Source organism: Enoplosus armatus, chromosome 11, assembly GCF_043641665.1.
Source record: "Enoplosus armatus isolate fEnoArm2 chromosome 11, fEnoArm2.hap1, whole genome shotgun sequence".
NCBI classification, from domain to species: Eukaryota; Metazoa; Chordata; class Actinopteri; order Centrarchiformes; family Enoplosidae; genus Enoplosus; species Enoplosus armatus.
This window is the reverse complement of record NC_092190.1, coordinates 17,425,221-17,443,717: the sequence shown is the minus strand read 5'-3', so window position 1 is coordinate 17,443,717 and position 18,497 is coordinate 17,425,221. Positions and strand designations below refer to the sequence as shown.

Below are 18,497 nucleotides of genomic sequence, written 5' to 3'. Positions count from 1 at the left end.
CTTTCTGTTATTTTTGATAAGCTAAGTTTTTGTATTTCACATGTTCTGTTGGCCTGTACCTTGAAATTTGAAAAATAATCCTGCACCCACAAAGGTATTTTCTGTCTCTTTCTGTTAACTTTTTTAGAGACTAAATAATACCAAATTATCTGCCTAGTGTCAGCAAAAGCACAGCAGAATGAATCTTACACTCTATGACATAGGTCATCAGGAAAAGTGACCATACTCAACCTGGAAATCAAACAAAACAAATATAATGTTACGGTATATGGACTATTTTTAGATTGTCTTGGTGTTTTACTTGTGTAAAGGATCTGAGTACTTCCTCCAAAACTGTCTGTGAGGAGGTTATGAGTAATGGGCATTGGTGGAAAGTAACTAAGTACATTTCCTCAAGTACTGTACAATTTTGAGGGTTTTATACGTGAGTAATTCCATTTTATGCTACTTTATACTTGTACTCCACTATATAGGCCACAAAAGAGGAAATATTGTACTTTTTTCTCTACTGCATTAATTTGACAACTGTTCAAATGATGCTATATTTCACAAAAAAGCAAAGATGAAGTAAGGAGGAAAGTTTTTCTACTTTTCATGTTTATATGGCAATAAAGTATTGAATCTTGAAAAATTATGCACCTCTGCTAACTTGGCTAAAAGACAAAGAAAGAAAAGTTCACCAAAGGTAAACTCAGAGTGTATTAGCGGGTTGGCCATCTGGCAGAGCCCGACCCACCTCTTTGTACAAGAACTGTATAACGTTCTGCAGGGACTTTTGTCTTGTTCAGTTGGGAGGGCTGCAGCAGCCACTTGGAGGCTTTCATATGTGTGAGAGACCGGGGATATTGGATCAAATGTGTATAATTTATGTTCATATACTGTATGCTTAATGTTGCTGTTTGATTACTGATGGCGACATCCTGACATTTCCTCACAGGTGACTGACAGGACACTTATCAAATGTGTTGAGACAAAGAAATCAGATTCCACAAGAACTGAATAGTAGTCTGCATCATAAAAACAAGACAGAAATGGAGAACTCAACTGAGATCGTGTCTTTTGTGCTGGCAGCCTACGGTGACATTGGAGAGTTAAAATACCTGTATTTCAGCATAATGCTGTTATGGTACGTCTCCATATGTGTGGCCAACACAGTTCTTGTTGTGGTCATATATGTGGACAGAAGGTTGCATGAGCCGATGTATATACTAGTATGTAATCTATTTGTGAATGAAATCGGTGGCAGCACAGCACTGTATCCTTTCATGCTGTCACAGATGTTTTCAGATACCCATGAAGTGACCCTGCCATGGTGTTTTCTGCAGATCTGTTATCTCTACACGTGTGCTTCTGTTGAGTTTTGCAGTTTAGCAGCCATGGCCTATGACAGATATGTCTCCATCTGCTATCCTTTACACTACAATGTCATTATGAACACAGGGAGAGTAGGTACAATCATTTTGCTTGTATGGATATATTCATTTGTTATTTGTATATTCTCGTTTTCATTCCTCATCCGTTTGACATTTTGTGGAAATGCCATTGACAAAGTGTTTTGTGACCACCACTTAGTGATTAAACTTGCATGTTCAGTTTCAATACTTGGCCAGATGTCTGACCTGCTTTTTGCCTTTGTAACTATTGTTCTCCCATTTAGTCTGATTTCAGTCTCTTACACGAAGATTCTGGCTGTTTGTCTGAAGACCTCCAAAGAAAACAAGCAAAAAGCCGTCACCACCTGCGCACCTCAGATTGTCTCACTGTCTAACATGTTGGTCGGATGCTTTTTTCACTTTGTTGATTCCAGGTTCGATGTGACCCATATACCGGATAAAGTACGCATTATTTTATCTGTGTATCTCCTCGTTTGTCAGCCGATGGTCACCCCCTTTATGTATGGATTTAACCTACCGAAGATAAGACAATCATGTAAAAGATTTCTGTTTGATAAAAAATAAATGTTTAGAGCAAGAAGGGATATCTCTGCTCTGTGGAAAATTAATACTACATTTGTCCCCAGAGTGTGGTTTAAAATCTATAGACAGAAGAGAGGAAGATAATATTCAATTGAAATAATAATTATTGTTTTTGAGTAAATATAAGCACACACTAAAATTACCTCAAGTAGACTGAAAGAAATATTTAGTAGATTTTAGTGAACCGTTGAATTTGAGATTTTATTTCATCTCTAAAAGTTCAAAACAAAGTGTGAATGTGAATGTTTGTTAGAAACGTCAGCCACACATGGCCACTAACATGCAAGGTTCAATATGTAGCAGAGAGAGTAAAAATACATTTGCAAATACACCGTCTGTAACTGCAGGCATGAACTTTCACTCGGCCGCATGCTTTTATAAAGATCTGAAGGTTAGGTCATAGATCACAACTCTAAAACCAGTTCTTAGGTGGAAACACAATTAAAGGCCTTCTCTCTCTTCATAATCTGAAGCATGGGGTTTCAGTTACACCACACTTGTCTTGCATAGGACATCTGTGATATTTGTGAATCTGAAAACATTATGGTGACAAAATAAGTGATAATAATAATGTGTAAAAGGACAGGTTATTAAGAATCAGATTTGTCACACGAAGCTTTTTTATGCAAGCTGTCATGGAGGAAATGTTCAGTTGGTGTGATCTGAATGAAAATCTCTGTCCTGATGTTAATGACTTTGTTTATCACTACTGATTGTGACACTCAGCATTGAAAAAGATTTATTACAGTACTAACGTTACTGCATATGTGACAAAAGTTGAATCAAATGACAGAATTGGAAAAAAAATTGGAATGATAAAATAAAGCACCTCTGGGGTCTGCGGGTACCCCAGTCGGTAGGATGAGGGTTGTCCATCGTGAGTTCAACAAAGTTACAGGAGTACAATGATAAATCAGTACTCTTCAGTTAAATGTCAAGGGTCACAGTTCTAGTCAGTCAGAGTTAATCAGCATCACTGTCCATCATTTCTGGGACATCTTAATTACAAGTTTAGCTGCTGTACCCAACCCGAAGAGAACAGCTAGGTTTCCCAAATTCAGTAGATTGAGACTGAGAAACTGATAGTCGCAGTACTCATTTACATCACCATGTGGTGCTGTGGCACTTTGATCATACAAAACTGGATCATTGATGGAGTGTTCCCGTGTGGTCTCTACAGTGGAGCAGAGTATTAGCATTAGCATGAATGGTAATTAGTATTAGCAATATGCTGGTGGTGGAGAAGATGATTTTTCTGATCCATATAAAAGTCATTGGTCTCAAAAAAACATCGGTATTATTTATGAAATGTAGCTTTTGTCTATCATCTTTGGTACATTTTAATGAGATTTCTCCTCTTTTTTCCCTGAGAATTAACCATTTGTGCACTTCTATTTGTCTGTCTGTGGAGTGTGCTGCAGTATCACAAACTAATCCAATATGTTCAGAAAAGGAGCAGGGGTTTTTACAGATGTGTGGCAGAATAAAAACTTTAAAAAAAAGCCCTCTTCTCGTTTAACGCTGGAATAGTTATTTATTTACGTCATGTTGGTATGCTCGACCTTCATCAGGTAACAGATGTTTGGCAGGACAACAGCATCACTATTAACCCTGACTTGAGAAGTGTTGTCAGAAAGTTCTGTGCTCTTAGTGGGGGTTGTTTTGGTGAACAACATGAACAAGCACCACAGACCCAGCACTAAATTAAGATTTACTGCATTCATATTTACACAGAATAACTTGTTCTTGTATGATTAAAGCAACACTGCTGCCCACAGCGTTGTGTTTAAAATAGTAACACTAAACAGTGCAGGCAATGAAGTACCAAGTTATTATCCAGAACATTTAGGATTGTAGGGCTTGTATTGTTCAGTTATTGGCCAAATGTCCTGCTATGCACCATCACAATGTTGCCCGTGTATCATTGCTAATGTCTATAAAGTCATGTGTCCTGCCCATGCATGAAAAGTATTTTCACTGCCGTGCCATAAGGTTTAGATGTAAGTGAAGGCAGTAAGGGCCAAACTTGATTTAGGTGGTCAAAAAACACTTAAAGGGTCCGTCTCAAGTGTGATATGCAGGGAACACATGCTTTTGCACTGCTGCATTATTTAACAATAAATACCATGCATATGTTGGCAAAACAATCTGGACTCAACGTCCACTTCCTCTGAGATTGAGATTGTTTTGTCAACTGCTGTTTCGAAGGTCAGGAATTTACTGTGAGGCTCAACATGCACATGGTTTCATCTCTGAACACAAACCACAGGGGTCACCACATAACAAACCTTATCGCGTTTATTCAAACTGTACACATACAACAGGCGTACCTCATTACAAAAAACAAGTAAAAAAAAGACAAAAATGAGTATCCCCATAAATACAATATGCCTTTAAAAAAAACTGTGTGTTTACTTGGTAGGTTGCATATGTTCAAATAAAAAACCCCACAAACACTCATATTCCTTCTGAAAACGTAATACAAGACAAACACGTCAGTCTGGTATCATTGACATCATTGGGCACATCTCAGCTGCCAGAAGACAGTTATACAGAATACCTTTGCCTTGTTAGGTAAAAACAAGATGGACGAGAGATGAATCCTGCGGTGGAACGTTGCCCTGTTTCCTAACTCAATCCTACATATTTTAACCAGGGTTTGAAGTACGTAGTACATTCACAAGGGAAATGTGACATTATTGTACACAAACTGCTTCTACAGTATGCTGTGGGTTTGGGACCCAGTTTAACTAAATAACTAGAATACCAGGTCTAGTTTTCCCTCGTTTGCATTCATCATTTACATGTGATATACGTAGATAAAACGTGCTATATGACAAGAAACAAACACTTCTGGCAATCTGCTGACTCACTCGGAATAAAAACATGTTTTGCTGCTCAGGTTTCCTCACAAGATCTCCTACTGATTTTATTATTCAGTCCGAGAAACAAACTGGGATTTTCTGAAGCAGTTCAAACAGCCAGTGTACTGCATGCAACAGTGGATTAGCGTTAGGACTAAATCCCTGGTTACTGTTTTGCTATTGTTACCAACAATGTTTTCAGCACTGTCACTTGAGTGTTGAGTTTCCACTGAAATTTCACAAACTACTCAGGTTTCAGAAAATAAAGGAACTGCCTCAATACTGAAATACACTTTTAGGTTGTGCTATTCTAATGATAGGAGCACTTAGCGGACAGGTTCCCCTGTATTTAAAGGTTCTAATAATGATTAGTTGAGGCAATGTGGATGTTCAATTTCACCAACAAAAATAATCTATTTTGTTGTAATAACCTGCCGTTTTATCTCAAGTGATTCTGTCCCAGATAAGACACTCCACCTTCGCTGAACACTGCACAGTCTGTCTCCACTGCTATCTCTCCAAATAAAAAATATTCCCACAAGGTTGTGACCTCTGACCTCCTTCCTGACATCTCCATGATTTAGAACATCAAACATAAGTCCTGTTTTCAGACGCAGAGAAAATGAATGGAGTTCCTCTGCGTTTTCAAGGCTTGTGTAAAGTAGCCCAGACACTAAAATAATGATTCATTGGAAAACTCTAAAATGTTCAGTCTGCTTGTGAAAACCTTTTAACACTTCAGGTGAAATTATAAAAAGTAAGGCAGATTCAGTTACATTGGGTAGAATACAGGCGTGAATGTGTACAGTCACCTTGAGCCAGGATAAAATAACATTAAAAATCCTGAGCAACCATTTCCACCCAGTACGGATTAAACCTGGATCCTTGAAATGGTGCTTTGGATGTCTTAAAAGCTTAAAAAGTCTTTTTGATGGGGGATCCAACAGTTGAGAGACCACACACAGAGACAAACAATGAGCTGTTGTGTCTTCATTGCAGAGAGTGGAGGCCCGTGTGTGTGTGTGTGTGTGTGTGTGTGTGTGTGTGTGTGTGTGTGGTCTCTTTAACTGTTTGATACAGGTCATCCTGTGGTGAATCAGTCATTTTTTAAACACTTTTAACTTTTAGGATAGCTGTGCAAACCAATACATAACTTCATTCACCTTCGGAGTGAACATTCAATACAGGAGCAAACACTTAACAGACTGAAAATTAAAAAAAAATGATATAAAAGTTTTGATTTCTGGGCAGCCACTTGGCACATAATGGTGGAGTCATGAGTTGATGCATTATTCCTCAGATAAAAACAGGCGAGATTGTACTCTGCAATATCTAACACGCGTATTAAAGCATTTCAGTCTTTAGCTAAAAGCAGAGTAACTTATGCACATGTATGATCCAGGCATCCCTAACTAATGAATTCAGTCAGAGGGTGCCGCTGCTGTAGGGATCAAACCTTTGACCTTTTTGCTGCAGCATGGACTGAAGGACAGGCTGCTTGACCCATCAGTCTTTTCTGTTGTGGTGAGAAACTCTCACCAGAGGAGACAGGAAGTACATTCAAAATTGTAATATTAAGGATATAAATCAATAATATGTTGGGAGTTTCATATTAAAAGTAACTTCACCAGTCTGGCATCACAGTCCAGGGGACCAGTATGGCCATTTACACCAGTTTATAATCCAAAAGATGCAAAAGTCAGGACTGAGGACTGTCTGATGATGCCAAAAAAAAATTCAAAGAAATATATCGAAAATTCATCCAACTTCTATCGAATATAAAGTTTGGTTGTGTGTCCAGAAGCCTGAATTGCTGTCACAATCTGAAAACACAAAAATCCAATAAAAATGTCCAAAAGAGTATTAAAATGAAAGCTATTTGACCTCATTTACGTGGTTGTCATATCCAAAACTCCGTGGCTTTGTGCCTTTTCGTCCTCTAAACTTTACACCGTCGTCTCTCCATGGTTACCGTTGCTAAGGCGCTTGTAGAACCTCCGCCATGATTGAAGAGTCTTCCCGGACCAGACCCAGAAACCCGAGGTGATCCCGACGATCATGGTCATCAGGTATTTGATCATGAAAACGGTGAAGTCCGGGGTCATGGGGGCGAAGTTGTGAACCGGACAGGGTACGGCGAAGCGCTTACAGGTCTGCATGTGCCAGGTCCGCTCCCAGTGCTCCCTGAAGGCCTGCTCGTAGAAGTAGCAGGCGATCACTATGGTGGCCGGTACCGTGTAGAGCACACTGAACACCCCGATCCGCACCATCAACTTCTCCAGCTTCTCCGTCTTAGTGCCGTCGTGCTTCATGATGGTGCGGATCCTAAAGAGAGACACAAAGCCGGCCAGGAGGAAGGACGTGCCGATGAACAGGTAGACAAAAAGCGGAGCCAGGACGAAGCCGCGGAGGGAGTCCACGTTGAAGATCCCAACGAAACACACCCCGGTCAGGACGTCGCCATCCACCTGACCCATGGCGAGGATGGTGATGGTTTTGATGGCCGGGACAGCCCATGCGGCCAGGTGGAAGTACTGGGAGTTGGCTTCGATCGCCTCATGGCCCCACTTCATCCCGGCAGAGAGGAACCAAGTCAGGGACAAAATCACCCACCAGATGGAGCTGGCCATACCAAAAAAGTACAGCACCATGAAGAGGATGGTGCAGCCCTCCTTCTTCGTGCCCTGAGCCACAGTCCTGTAGCCGTCATTGTTGAATTTATCCACACAGACAACTTTGTCCTCCAGGAAAAACCCAGCAGCGTAGGCTACCGCCACCATAAAATAGCACCCAGATAAGAAGATGATGGGCCTCTCGGGGTATCTGAACCGCCTCATGTCCACTAAATATGTGAGCACTGTGAATAAGGTGCTCACACAGCACAGGATGGACCAGATCCCAACCCACAGCCGGCCGAATTTGACCTCATCCTCCCGGAAATACATGATGCCGGTTGGTTTAGTGGGCTCACACGGGGCCCCGCAGTCGTTGACCCCCATGAATCGGTAGCCCAGGTAGGATGGCACCTCCAGCTGCAGAGGGCAGGAGAACTGGTGGTACGGGTTGTGCTGGGGCGGGCGTAGGTTGGGTCGGCCGATGTTTGGGGGAAGGGTCACTGGATCGGGTGCATATGGAGAAGACGAGGAGGCCGGGCTGCTGGGTTCCGATGTATTCTGACCGACGCAGATCTCGCCGGCTCCGTGGACGGGGAAAGCCTCGCAGCGGAGCCGCTCCGGCCACTGGAAGCCGAATTTATTCATGAGGGCTTCACATCCCTGCCGTGCACGCTCACACAGGGACCGGCAAGGGGGGATGGCCTGCTCCAGCACTGTGCAGACCGGCGCATACATGGAGCAAAGGAAGAACTTTAGATCCGCAGAGCACTGGACCTTAACCAGAGGGTAGAACTGGTGCACTTCAAGTCCGGCGTCCTCCTGGTTCGTGTGGCCCAGGAGGTTCGGCATGATGGTCTGGTTGTAGGCGATGTCGGTGCAAAGTGGGATGGAGATGGGCTGGCAAAATCCGTGTTCTGGGATGGATATTCCACTCTCACTGTTGTAATGCTGAGCAGAAGTGGGTGAGAAGGACAACCCGCACACCAGCCACATGATCCGCAGCAAAACGGAGCCAGTGGTGGACCTGGCCGCCGCCATAGTTGAAGAGGAGGGGGGAGGGAAGGAAAAACTTTGATCCAAGTAGGGCGACTTGAAAACGGTTGAAAAGCAAAGAAAATCTACATTAACTGTCCCGACACTTAGCGTGTAGTCCGAGTAATTCGAGCTGAGATGTCCGTAATCGTATTTTCCTCGTATTTTATGAAGATAAATCCAAGTGAAACGTTCGTCGTGTCATGACTTCTTGATGGTCTTTGTAAGTGACTCCAAGCAGTCCACTCTCACTCCCAACCCGGCGAAAATACCACTTAAAGTCCCATTCTCTTTAAATAATGCAAACCCAAATTATTCCTGCGGGTTCAACACGATAAGCGTCGTCACTTACGCGCAAAACTAAACATTTAAAACTTAAAAAGGCTCATATTTCCATCGTTTTTCGACTTGACTTCCACACAGAGCGTCGGTTCACATGCTGAGCGGTTGGAAGTCCAGAGGCTCGTTCTCCTCACTCCGTGCAGATTCCACCGGTTTCCAGGCACCCCTTCCATTCACAAGACCCTCCGACAGAACGCAGGGCGCCTTGAAACCGATGCCGCGTCTCAGCCAATCCGAGCATTTGTTTTCCTACAGGACTCGTTCTTGATTGGCCATTACTCCCTATCGAAGGAAAATGTGTTACAGTAATTACATTACACCAGAGATTTGACGAGAATAATCAGTTTTCTGGTTTGGTTTTCAAAACATTTTTTTTTTATAGAGCATTTAAATGCTGGTTCAGAAAATGCATCACCTTTTTTTCTTGCCTATTATGAAAAAGGAAAAAAAGCATGTAAATCCCAAACAGCAGGATAACATCTCCTTAACACATTTGTCAATTGTCAAATTCTTATAATTCTTTCTTTGTCTCTTGTATATTTCTCTTCCTTACTTTAACTTTTAACAGTTCACACTTTGATTTATATAAAAACACAGCAAACTGTACTACTTAAAAGCAATGCAGCTGAAAGCACACTAAAACTCTGCTCATGTCGAATATCCTCAAACACATACCGTGTTACATTTTGTTGAGAAGAGAACAGCACAAAGCGTATAGATTCAAAATAATAAGTAAAGGGCATTAACACATTCTCCTATTTCCAGACCTCTGAATTGCTGCCCACATCTCATATTTTTGATGCGATTCAATTAGTTAATGTTAATTCAGTGAAATGAAATAGCAATTAAGTCTGATTATCAGTCGGAATACCTATCTTTGCAAACCAACTGTTCAGTTTCTAATGCCTGTACAAAATCAGGATAAAGGACATTCCTTGATATGTCTTTCCTATTTTATCCCCTTCATCCTCTACACAAGCAATCACACCCTGTAGTACATGGTGTTCTCTGTTCACGATAGAAAGTTGTGTTTACGTCTGTTTAGTTTTAAGCTTTTTCCCCATCTACACCGTTGAGCTCTCTCCATCTCCTCACAGAATCTCTACACACACAGTCGCTCACTGTGTGCTGGGCATATAAACACATTGCAGCACAGTGAGCAAACCATGAAAAAACCTGTAACCCAAATGGATTCCAGCATCTTAGCCAGTCGACCACAGCAAGTGCCACAAGTACCTGTTGCTGTTTACTGCTTAAAGGGTTTCATTGCCAACTATCAGATGCAGCTCCTGAACTGATCTGTATCATTGTGGGAATAAACAGCAACAGCAGTCACAGCAGCAGTAATTCGGACTGACAGCATGATCGATCTGCCCACAGGCGACCAAGTGTGGGAGGTTCCTGGTGGCCTTGCTGCATTTGGTGTGTTTCTAACCAGAGTGGGATAAAAGAGGGTGGGGGTAGGTTGGGGTGGGGGAAGGGACAGGAAGAAGAGAGTAGGTCGAAGAGGGCAGGGGGAGAAAAAGAAGGAGGGAGAGCAGGAAGAGAAGCTGAACCAAAAGGAAAAGTCAGTAGAGTTTCTCGTTGTAAACTGGCCCATAAAAAAGTGAAGTTAAATTGAAATAGGCAAGTAGACTAATATGGATTTCTGTCCTACCACAGGGTGACATTAATATTGAAACATATTCAGACAAAATGTAATTCCTAGTCCTAAAGAGTCTTTGTGCTGCCTGTGGCATGGTTGATCATACTACTAAAAAGACTGGAAAAGTGGGTTGGACTTTCCAAGACAGTCCTCCAGGGCAGGGACTGCTTTGTCTCATTCAACAACTAAGCAAAATGACATGCTCAATTCCTGAAGGCTCAGTTCTTGGGCCTCTTTTATTCAACCTTTACATACTCCCATTAGGTCAAATTATGCAAAATAATAAAATCACATTATCGCTGTCATCAAGCAACTACAGGCCATAAAGATTCTCTTCGAAAGTACATTGAACAAATAAGAGGCTGCTTCCTTTAGCTTTAGCTTTGTCATAGAGTTTAAAATATCACTGTGACCGTCATTTGGTAACCGTCAGTTACCATATGAACCCTCTCATGCCATCTTGAAGCGGTCTGCTAACCATTCCCAGACTCCAAATTTGACATAGAGAAGCAGCGTTTAGTTATTGTGCTCCACATATCTGGAACAAACCCAGAGAAGGTTAAAGGCTTGTGATGAGGTTCTTAGGTGTTACAACCGATACCCCCACCCAACGCGGATATCACATTGAGTGACGGCTGTCCTACGACCTAATCTTTAGGTTTTCGAACGGACTCCCAAAATCTACACGCAAGGCCGCCTTAGCCTGCTGAGGGAGCCTGGTTACGTTCCCGGAATATCATAACAATGAGGCCTATATAGTTGACTATGTGCCAACGACCGGATATTAGCAGGAATATCTGTGTGTGATAGATGTTTGAAGATTGGTGGTACCCCAGTAAGACCCTGAAGGAAAAGATCAATACTGAGGGAGGTCCACACGGAAGGGTGGCAGACACTCGCCTGGTTTCACACTGGGCCGCCTCAAATGCCCAAATCCCTAATTCACAATTTAGAGATAAATTTAGGAAATCCCTCCCTGTGTCCCAACTTATTTAGAAACTTCAACAGTAACCACCAAACAATACACAATAGCAGCAATACATCAGACAACTGAGTTGAACCTATTCAACATGTCCTTCCATGTTAAACATCATAATATATACATAGCAGCTTTCTTAGAATTCATCAATCAAAGCCAAATTATTATCTACTGTCAGCATATCTCAAGGAGAGGAGTCTTCTTACCTGAGGGAGGCTACCTAGATGATCTCAGAGAGGAGCAACACAGGACTTTGGTCAGAGTGTACAAAGTACAACCCAATTTTATTGGAGTTTTAACAAAAAGAATAAATGGATACAAAAATGTTCAAAAAGGAAGAAAATATAACAATTTGGTAACAAAGTCTCACGAACAACCAAGGCAAAAACCTAAGCAGTCAGTCAGAGTCGCACATGCGCCCTCGACCTCCTCTGTCTTCCCTTTTTGTACCCTTTACCCGCCTCCAAGGGGTCAGGGGTTCAAAACGTTTATTTTCTGAGAAACATATCGCTAAACACCATATGACCATTAACCACATTTTGCGAATACCTCATCTTCCCTGCTTTGCAAGAGTGTGATTTCACACTTTGTAGGGTGTCAGGCAGATGCATAAACCTAAACTGGTCTTCACGCCACCTAGACGTCGGTTTAGCAGAATGTATAAGAACAGGCTGTCCTGTCACAGGACGTCTGTTCCCTTTTCGGAGAATAGGCAGGTTTAACGTACTTCCTGTCCTTAAAGCTGAACTTAGTTTGAACTTTTCAACTGAGTTTGAAGTATCACTCAGAAAACAAAAAAAAGGGGGGTGAGGGCATGACTCGGACACAACATAGGTGGAACACTCAACACTTGCAACAACTTAAACCTGCAATAACTGGGGGGGGGGGTTTGGCCACTTGGAGCAAGAGAAACAAGTTGTGACCACAACACTGACACGTCGTCACCTTTTAAGTTGATATGTTGAACTTGTTAAGAAGAAGTGTATGTGTGAATGTATTTCTTGCTCTGTAAAATGTGTTAGCCCTGTGATCAGGGTGTAGCCCATCTCTCACCCAGGGTATTCTGGGTTAAGCTTTGGGCTACCCAGCAACCCTGCACAGGGTAAGGTTGAATGGATTGACAATTGCTAATAAAAGAAATCTGCCTTGGGTGTCCACACATTAGGTGGAATGCATCTTGGACATCCAGGACATCTGCTGTTTGAATCCAGCTGGGGACATTCGTTACATGTAATCCTTCTATGCCTTTCCTCATGTTTCCTGTCTGTTTCCACTGTGTTAAATTAGATGTATAAGAAATTACATGTACCCAACCTGTGTTTCTAATACAATAAATACACACTGACCTCAATCTCATCACACCCAGCAATACACTGATTACTGAAAAGCAGATTGTATTGATGAGGATGTCGGTCTACTGGAAACATATTCAATGTGGTGTCTGGTTGTGAGCTGTAAGATTTTTCCAGGATGCTTTTTGCACGTAAATAAGCTGACCTCATCAGGGTTTGAAGTTGTTCAGTGGGGGTCAAATCTGTGACCTCTGTGTTAAAGTATGCAAAAAAAGGCATACATGAATACATGAGCTGAATGATATACGTTCAAGGACTATAGCTTGGAGCCTCAGATAGCTCAATTATCAATCTGAAGGATGAGTCAGATTTCAGGCTACTGCTTCTGAATAGCGGATTGCTTTCACTGGTTGGGTTACGCCTCTGTTCGCAGAGCTGATGGACAGCTGTGTAATAATTAAGGACTCCAGCTATTAAAGCTATTGATTAAGAATGTTGTTAGTACACTGATTTCCCAGGAGAGATTTGGACAACCACCATCTGAGTGTCACAGCCCACAGAACCAGTGATGTTAGATACTATGGATGGATGGAAGCAGGAGTCAGTAGATGGATGGATGGGTTTTTTGGGGGGCTGCCAGGCCTCTGATGAATGAACAGCTCAGAAATGGAATGGGCAATATGGTTGATATCGTCATCATGATATTAATACCTTTTTTCAAAATATATGTATGTATGAGACTAAACTCTTCAACATGATAAAATCATATAATATCACAGTATGACTGCACCACCTATGTCCACATGTAAAACACGCATTTAATTGCATAAACATTGCAGGTGACGCTTCAGTTGTGGATCAGTGAAAAAGACCCCCTGACATCCATGTAAATTTGGGATTTACATCGACATTATTTATCTTGTTATAGCTACAATAGATTTATGAAAAATTCCTAAACTTCTAGCTATAGAAATATCACTGATTTTCAATTAGGAACTTCAGACTACAGGCCACTAATTGGTGACCACTAATTTGGAGGATAATTGATGATAATGTGAGACTGTCATGCATTAAGTTTTGTTTTGATGATTTAACCTATTAAACCAGACTGACCATAGTTTTCCATGCTTTCACCAGTATACCCACACAGGCACAAACATGTAAACACATATACACTTCAAATTTACAGTTAACAATGGAGGCAAGATGATGGTGTTTTAAATGGGCATGAAATTACTTTGATCTCTCTCTCACTCTCCCTGCCTCCCACTCACACTAACACACTCCTAGTTTCTCCCTGTGGTGTAAAACGCAGCAGTTAGTGGCCACACCAGGTCAAATGGACGCACTTCATCGTGTTTAACTGTAGCTGTTTGTTTGTCCGTGTGTATTTATGTAGATAGTGTCTGCAGTGGTCAAGCAGATGTGGGCAGTCCAGCAGGTTTCCAGACAGTCAGTCACTGTTTGGACTGCAGTCTGGTGCAGCTGGACATGTGCTGGAGGGGAGGTTACACAAACAACAACTAGATTTACAGTAGACCAAGGTGAAATAAACAAAACAAAAAAGATTTTGATGGTTTAGACTGTGCTTGCTCAGTTCAAGGGTAGCCAGAAGCGTGACCGCCATGCAAAGTATTCAAGCTACCGTGTGAAACCCAATACTGAACAACTATTTAGATGTGGAGTGGAGGTGGAAAAACACAAGCCTTTTTGTTTGGTCTGAGGAGGTTTTCAAATTTGAGGACGGCTTACAGGACATGTCGGCTGACCAAGTTGGTCTAACCAGCATTAAGTGTTTTTGAGGAGTGAGCTAAACATTTGAATGCACCATGTCACACTTTAATCCTTATGCATGTGTGATTATACAAGTTTGACTTTTTTGTGTCTGTATTTGCATTTAAAAGTGTAAAGACTACATTCTGGATCTGGTTTATAGTATTTTTTTGTTTCTTGTAATCCTATAAAAACCTTGTAAAACACAATCATAATTTTGTCCATGTCCATATCCATCCGTTGATAACATAGACTTCATGACTACTGGTCATTTTCCAAAGCATATCCTTAAAGGTTTTAGATTTATGCGTTTAAAATCATCACAATAACATGAAAATCAACTTGTGAGTGGATGTCCTGGTGATCAAGGGGTTCATCAAAGGATTCCTCACAATAAACATCATGTCTGGTTTTATTTCAGGTAAAGTCATGTTTTTCTTGTGTAGTAACAAATATGGAAGTGAAAAGTCTGTGAGCGTGTTGCAGATGGTTCATTACAATTGTCTGCTGCACATTGTCCCACAAATGCAAGGGTGTGTTTGAATGTGACACTGAAATGACATTTTGAATGCTTACTTTGACCTCTTTTGCTTTAAGTCTGGTTCCATGAGATTCAAGTGGCTATAACAAATATTTTTATATTAACAGTGGTTGACGTGACTACCTGTATGTGAAAGGTGTCTCTCGTAGTGACAAACCCACTGAGAATTTTCCTCTGAATCTACAGCTCCCCCTGTGAGCTTATTGTTTAGCTGTTCGGCCCACAACTTTGTGTTTTTAGTTCTCTCTCACTGCTCTGACAAAGACACTGTACACTACCCACTCAGCACCAAACAGCAGACAGACAAAATTAGCGCCTAGCTGGTGAACATAGCGGATCATTTAGCAGCTGAAGAGACACATATTTCCTTCAGGAGTTGATAGAGAGCAACGCAGAGCTAAAAGGAGAGTGCATATATTGGACTGGATGAATGTTAATGTTGGTCCATATCTGCTGGATGTGTAAATAGGCAACTGGGGGTTACGATGTGTCAGTGTTGTGTTCACACCCCAAAAGTCTGTTATTGCAGGTTTAATCCCAAAATAAGTACAATCACTCCCTAACCAAAAACTCAAGAAAGAGGTTTGCTAAAGTGAGACTAGTACCGTAGTCATGGCAACAACAACGGAGTGCTGAAACTTAGTGGGAAAAAACGAGTGTCATTGGCTGAGGAGGATTTTAGGATGTCAGTTACCTCAGACTCAGGATAGATGGCAACACATGAGTGACGGGTGTTGATTATGGCAGCTTTAAAGCCAGCTGTAAAAGGTACAACATACTTATAATATTTCTTCATTAAGCTGTCTCCTGCCTGGTTTCCTTGTCTGTGTGTGTGTGTGTGTGTGTGTGTGTGTGTGTGTGTATGTGTCCGAGTATGGGTTGGTATATATATATAGCATTACAGAAGTATGTGTGGGACACTCGTTTGAATGGGGGAGGGGAGATCAACCTTAAGAAGTCAGCTGAGAGAGAGAGAGAGAGAGAGAGAGAGAGAGGAATGCAGGCAGCTGGTTTGTGTCTGTCAGTGAAACACAGAGAGCCTACAGTACTGAACTACTCATACACACACACACACACACACACACACACACAGTGATGAAAGAAGGATTTATTTGGACCAGCAGAGTGTGCGTTCGGTCCAGTGGCAGGCAGCAGGAAGCCCACTGGCTGACATCTCAACTACTTGGACAAAAACGCCGTACGAGAGTGTGTGGCCAGGAAAATCCATGCAGTAAATTACACACAAAATGCAGGACGGAATAGCATTTAATTAAATACAATCAAAGTTATCATGGTCTTGTTGTATTTATGATGCTAAGCAGAGCACTAAGTATAAAAATAGAAACATGCACACATATGTACGAGTATTAGCACTGTATAGAACAGTAATTGTGCATGACATCAATAAAACATATCAACATTCACATGGTATGTTGACATAATGGCACGTGTTGAAAGAGTAGCAGTACTCTATGTCAGTATTAAGTGAGTTACTGCAGGTCTTAAATGTTATGGATATTGATACTGTCTGCCAGATGGCAGCAGGGTAAATAGTTTGTGCACTGTGTAGTAAGAGACCTTGATTATCATTTGAGCCTTCCACACAGACACATGAGTGATAAGTGTCCTGAATGACATGGAGCTCCCTGCCAGTGGTCTGCGCCACTGTTCTTATCAATTCCTGGAGGGCCTTGTGGTTGTGAGAAGCCAAACCCAAAAATGAGACCAGAATGCTCGCAATGTAAAAGTTTGAACCACCATTTCTGTGTGAACAGTCCAAAAGAGGTCAACCAGAAATGTCCAGGACAGGGACATGGTTGCCTCCTGCAGCTTCCTGTAGTCCACTGTCATCTCTCTGGTCTTGTTGATGTTAAAGTAGAGGTTGTTGTCATAACACCAACTCACTAGGACTTCCTGCTTGTATGCTGACTCGGCGTCGTTAGTGATGAGGCCAAGGAAGGTTGTGTCATCCTTAAAATTGTATAGTAATGCATGAGCAGTGATTGTGATGAAGTGTGTGACGTGAGTAAACAGGTAGCACAGCAGAGGGCTGAGCATGCAGCCCTGGTGGACACCATCACTTAGGGTCAATGAGGAGGAGGTGGAGATGGCAGTTCTCACCACCTGAGGCCTATCCATCAGGAGGTCAAGTCCCAGGTCCATATCACCAGAACTGTAGGCAACGGATCACTCCACTAGATTAAAGTGGATCATTAATGAATGGCTTTTGGTTGGGGAGTGACTGCACATTTATTTTGGTACAGTGTCATCAATGCACTTTGTGATGAAACTTATGACAGTCACTGTTACATATTGATGTTGCCATGTGATGAGTCCCTAAACATCTGTCAGTCTGTAGTCTCAAAGAGTCCTGGAGAAGGACAGTCATACACGCTGGACAGTTATGTAGAACTGGTTTGTCCTGTTTGAGTCTTTGTTTATGTGCTTGGAGCAGGAGAATGGAGATATGATCTGCTTTCCCAAAGGCAGGGTGGGGGAAGTTTGTATAGCAGTGGTCCAATGTGCATTCACATCTAGTAGGAATGTTAACGTGCTACTAATATTCTGACAAAAAAACTTTTTCATGGTGGTCCCATTGAAAGTGAAAGCTGCCTCAGTGTGGGCATTCTCCAAACCACTGATAACATCATACAGTTCATCCATGGCGGTAGCTTTTTCTGCTTGTTGTGGAATGTAAACTACAGTTAGAATAATAGAGCTGAAGGTGACTTACATCTCATGTTATGAACTATTAAAGACCCTTCTACCTCCACTGAGAGCATGTGTGAAGCTAATATTGCTACATCACAGCTCCATCTACAATCAACCATCTAACAGAGATGTGTCGTGGCAGTAAACATGAAATCCAGCCGCTGGAACAACAGAGTCGTGCAAGGTAAGGCAAAGTTATATCGTGTTGGAAATGAATCCCAGTCTCAGTTAGGGGTATAAGCAGCAGTGGTAGAGGAAATATTCAGATCCTTTACTGAAGTAAAAGTATTAATAGCACACTGTAAAAATACTCAATTTCAAATAAAAGTCCTGCATTGAAAATGTTACTTAGGTAAAAGTATGTCAGTACAATCAAGAAAATGTACTTAAAAGTAAAAGTATTCAATGGAGAAAAAAGGTCCCTGTTACTGTTATATATAATATATTATATCATTAGATGATTATTAGTCATGCATTAATGTAAAAGCAGGATTTTTAAAACTAGTAGTAGTTTAATTTTATAACAAAACATCCAATTTTATAAGCTCTGCATATGCAAAATTCTAACTTTCTAAAGTAACTAGTAACTAACAATAACTAAAACTAAGTACATTTGTATTGCACACAGTACTTGAGTAAATGTACTTAGTTACATTCCACCACTGCTGAGCATGAGCCAGACTGCAAAGAGGTGTAAACAAATGGGGATTTGTGGTTGGTGCTTGT

The 18,497-nt window shown here is 41.6% G+C and overlaps 2 protein-coding genes across 2 annotated transcripts; one reads left to right on the top strand and one right to left on the bottom strand.

Moving 5' to 3' along the window:
* Positions 1-1,031: 1,031 nt before the first annotated feature.
* Positions 1,032-1,958, top strand: LOC139292669 (olfactory receptor 11A1-like). The gene has a single exon (XM_070915031.1). It carries the CDS (start codon positions 1,032-1,034, stop codon positions 1,956-1,958), a length of 927 nt encoding a protein of 308 aa, XP_070771132.1.
* Positions 1,959-6,786: 4,828 nt separating this feature from the next.
* Positions 6,787-8,493, bottom strand: LOC139292035 (frizzled-7-A-like). The gene has a single exon (XM_070914162.1). The coding sequence runs from the start codon at positions 8,491-8,493 to the stop codon at positions 6,787-6,789; it is 1,707 nt and encodes a 568-aa protein (XP_070770263.1).
* Positions 8,494-18,497: the final 10,004 nt, after the last annotated feature.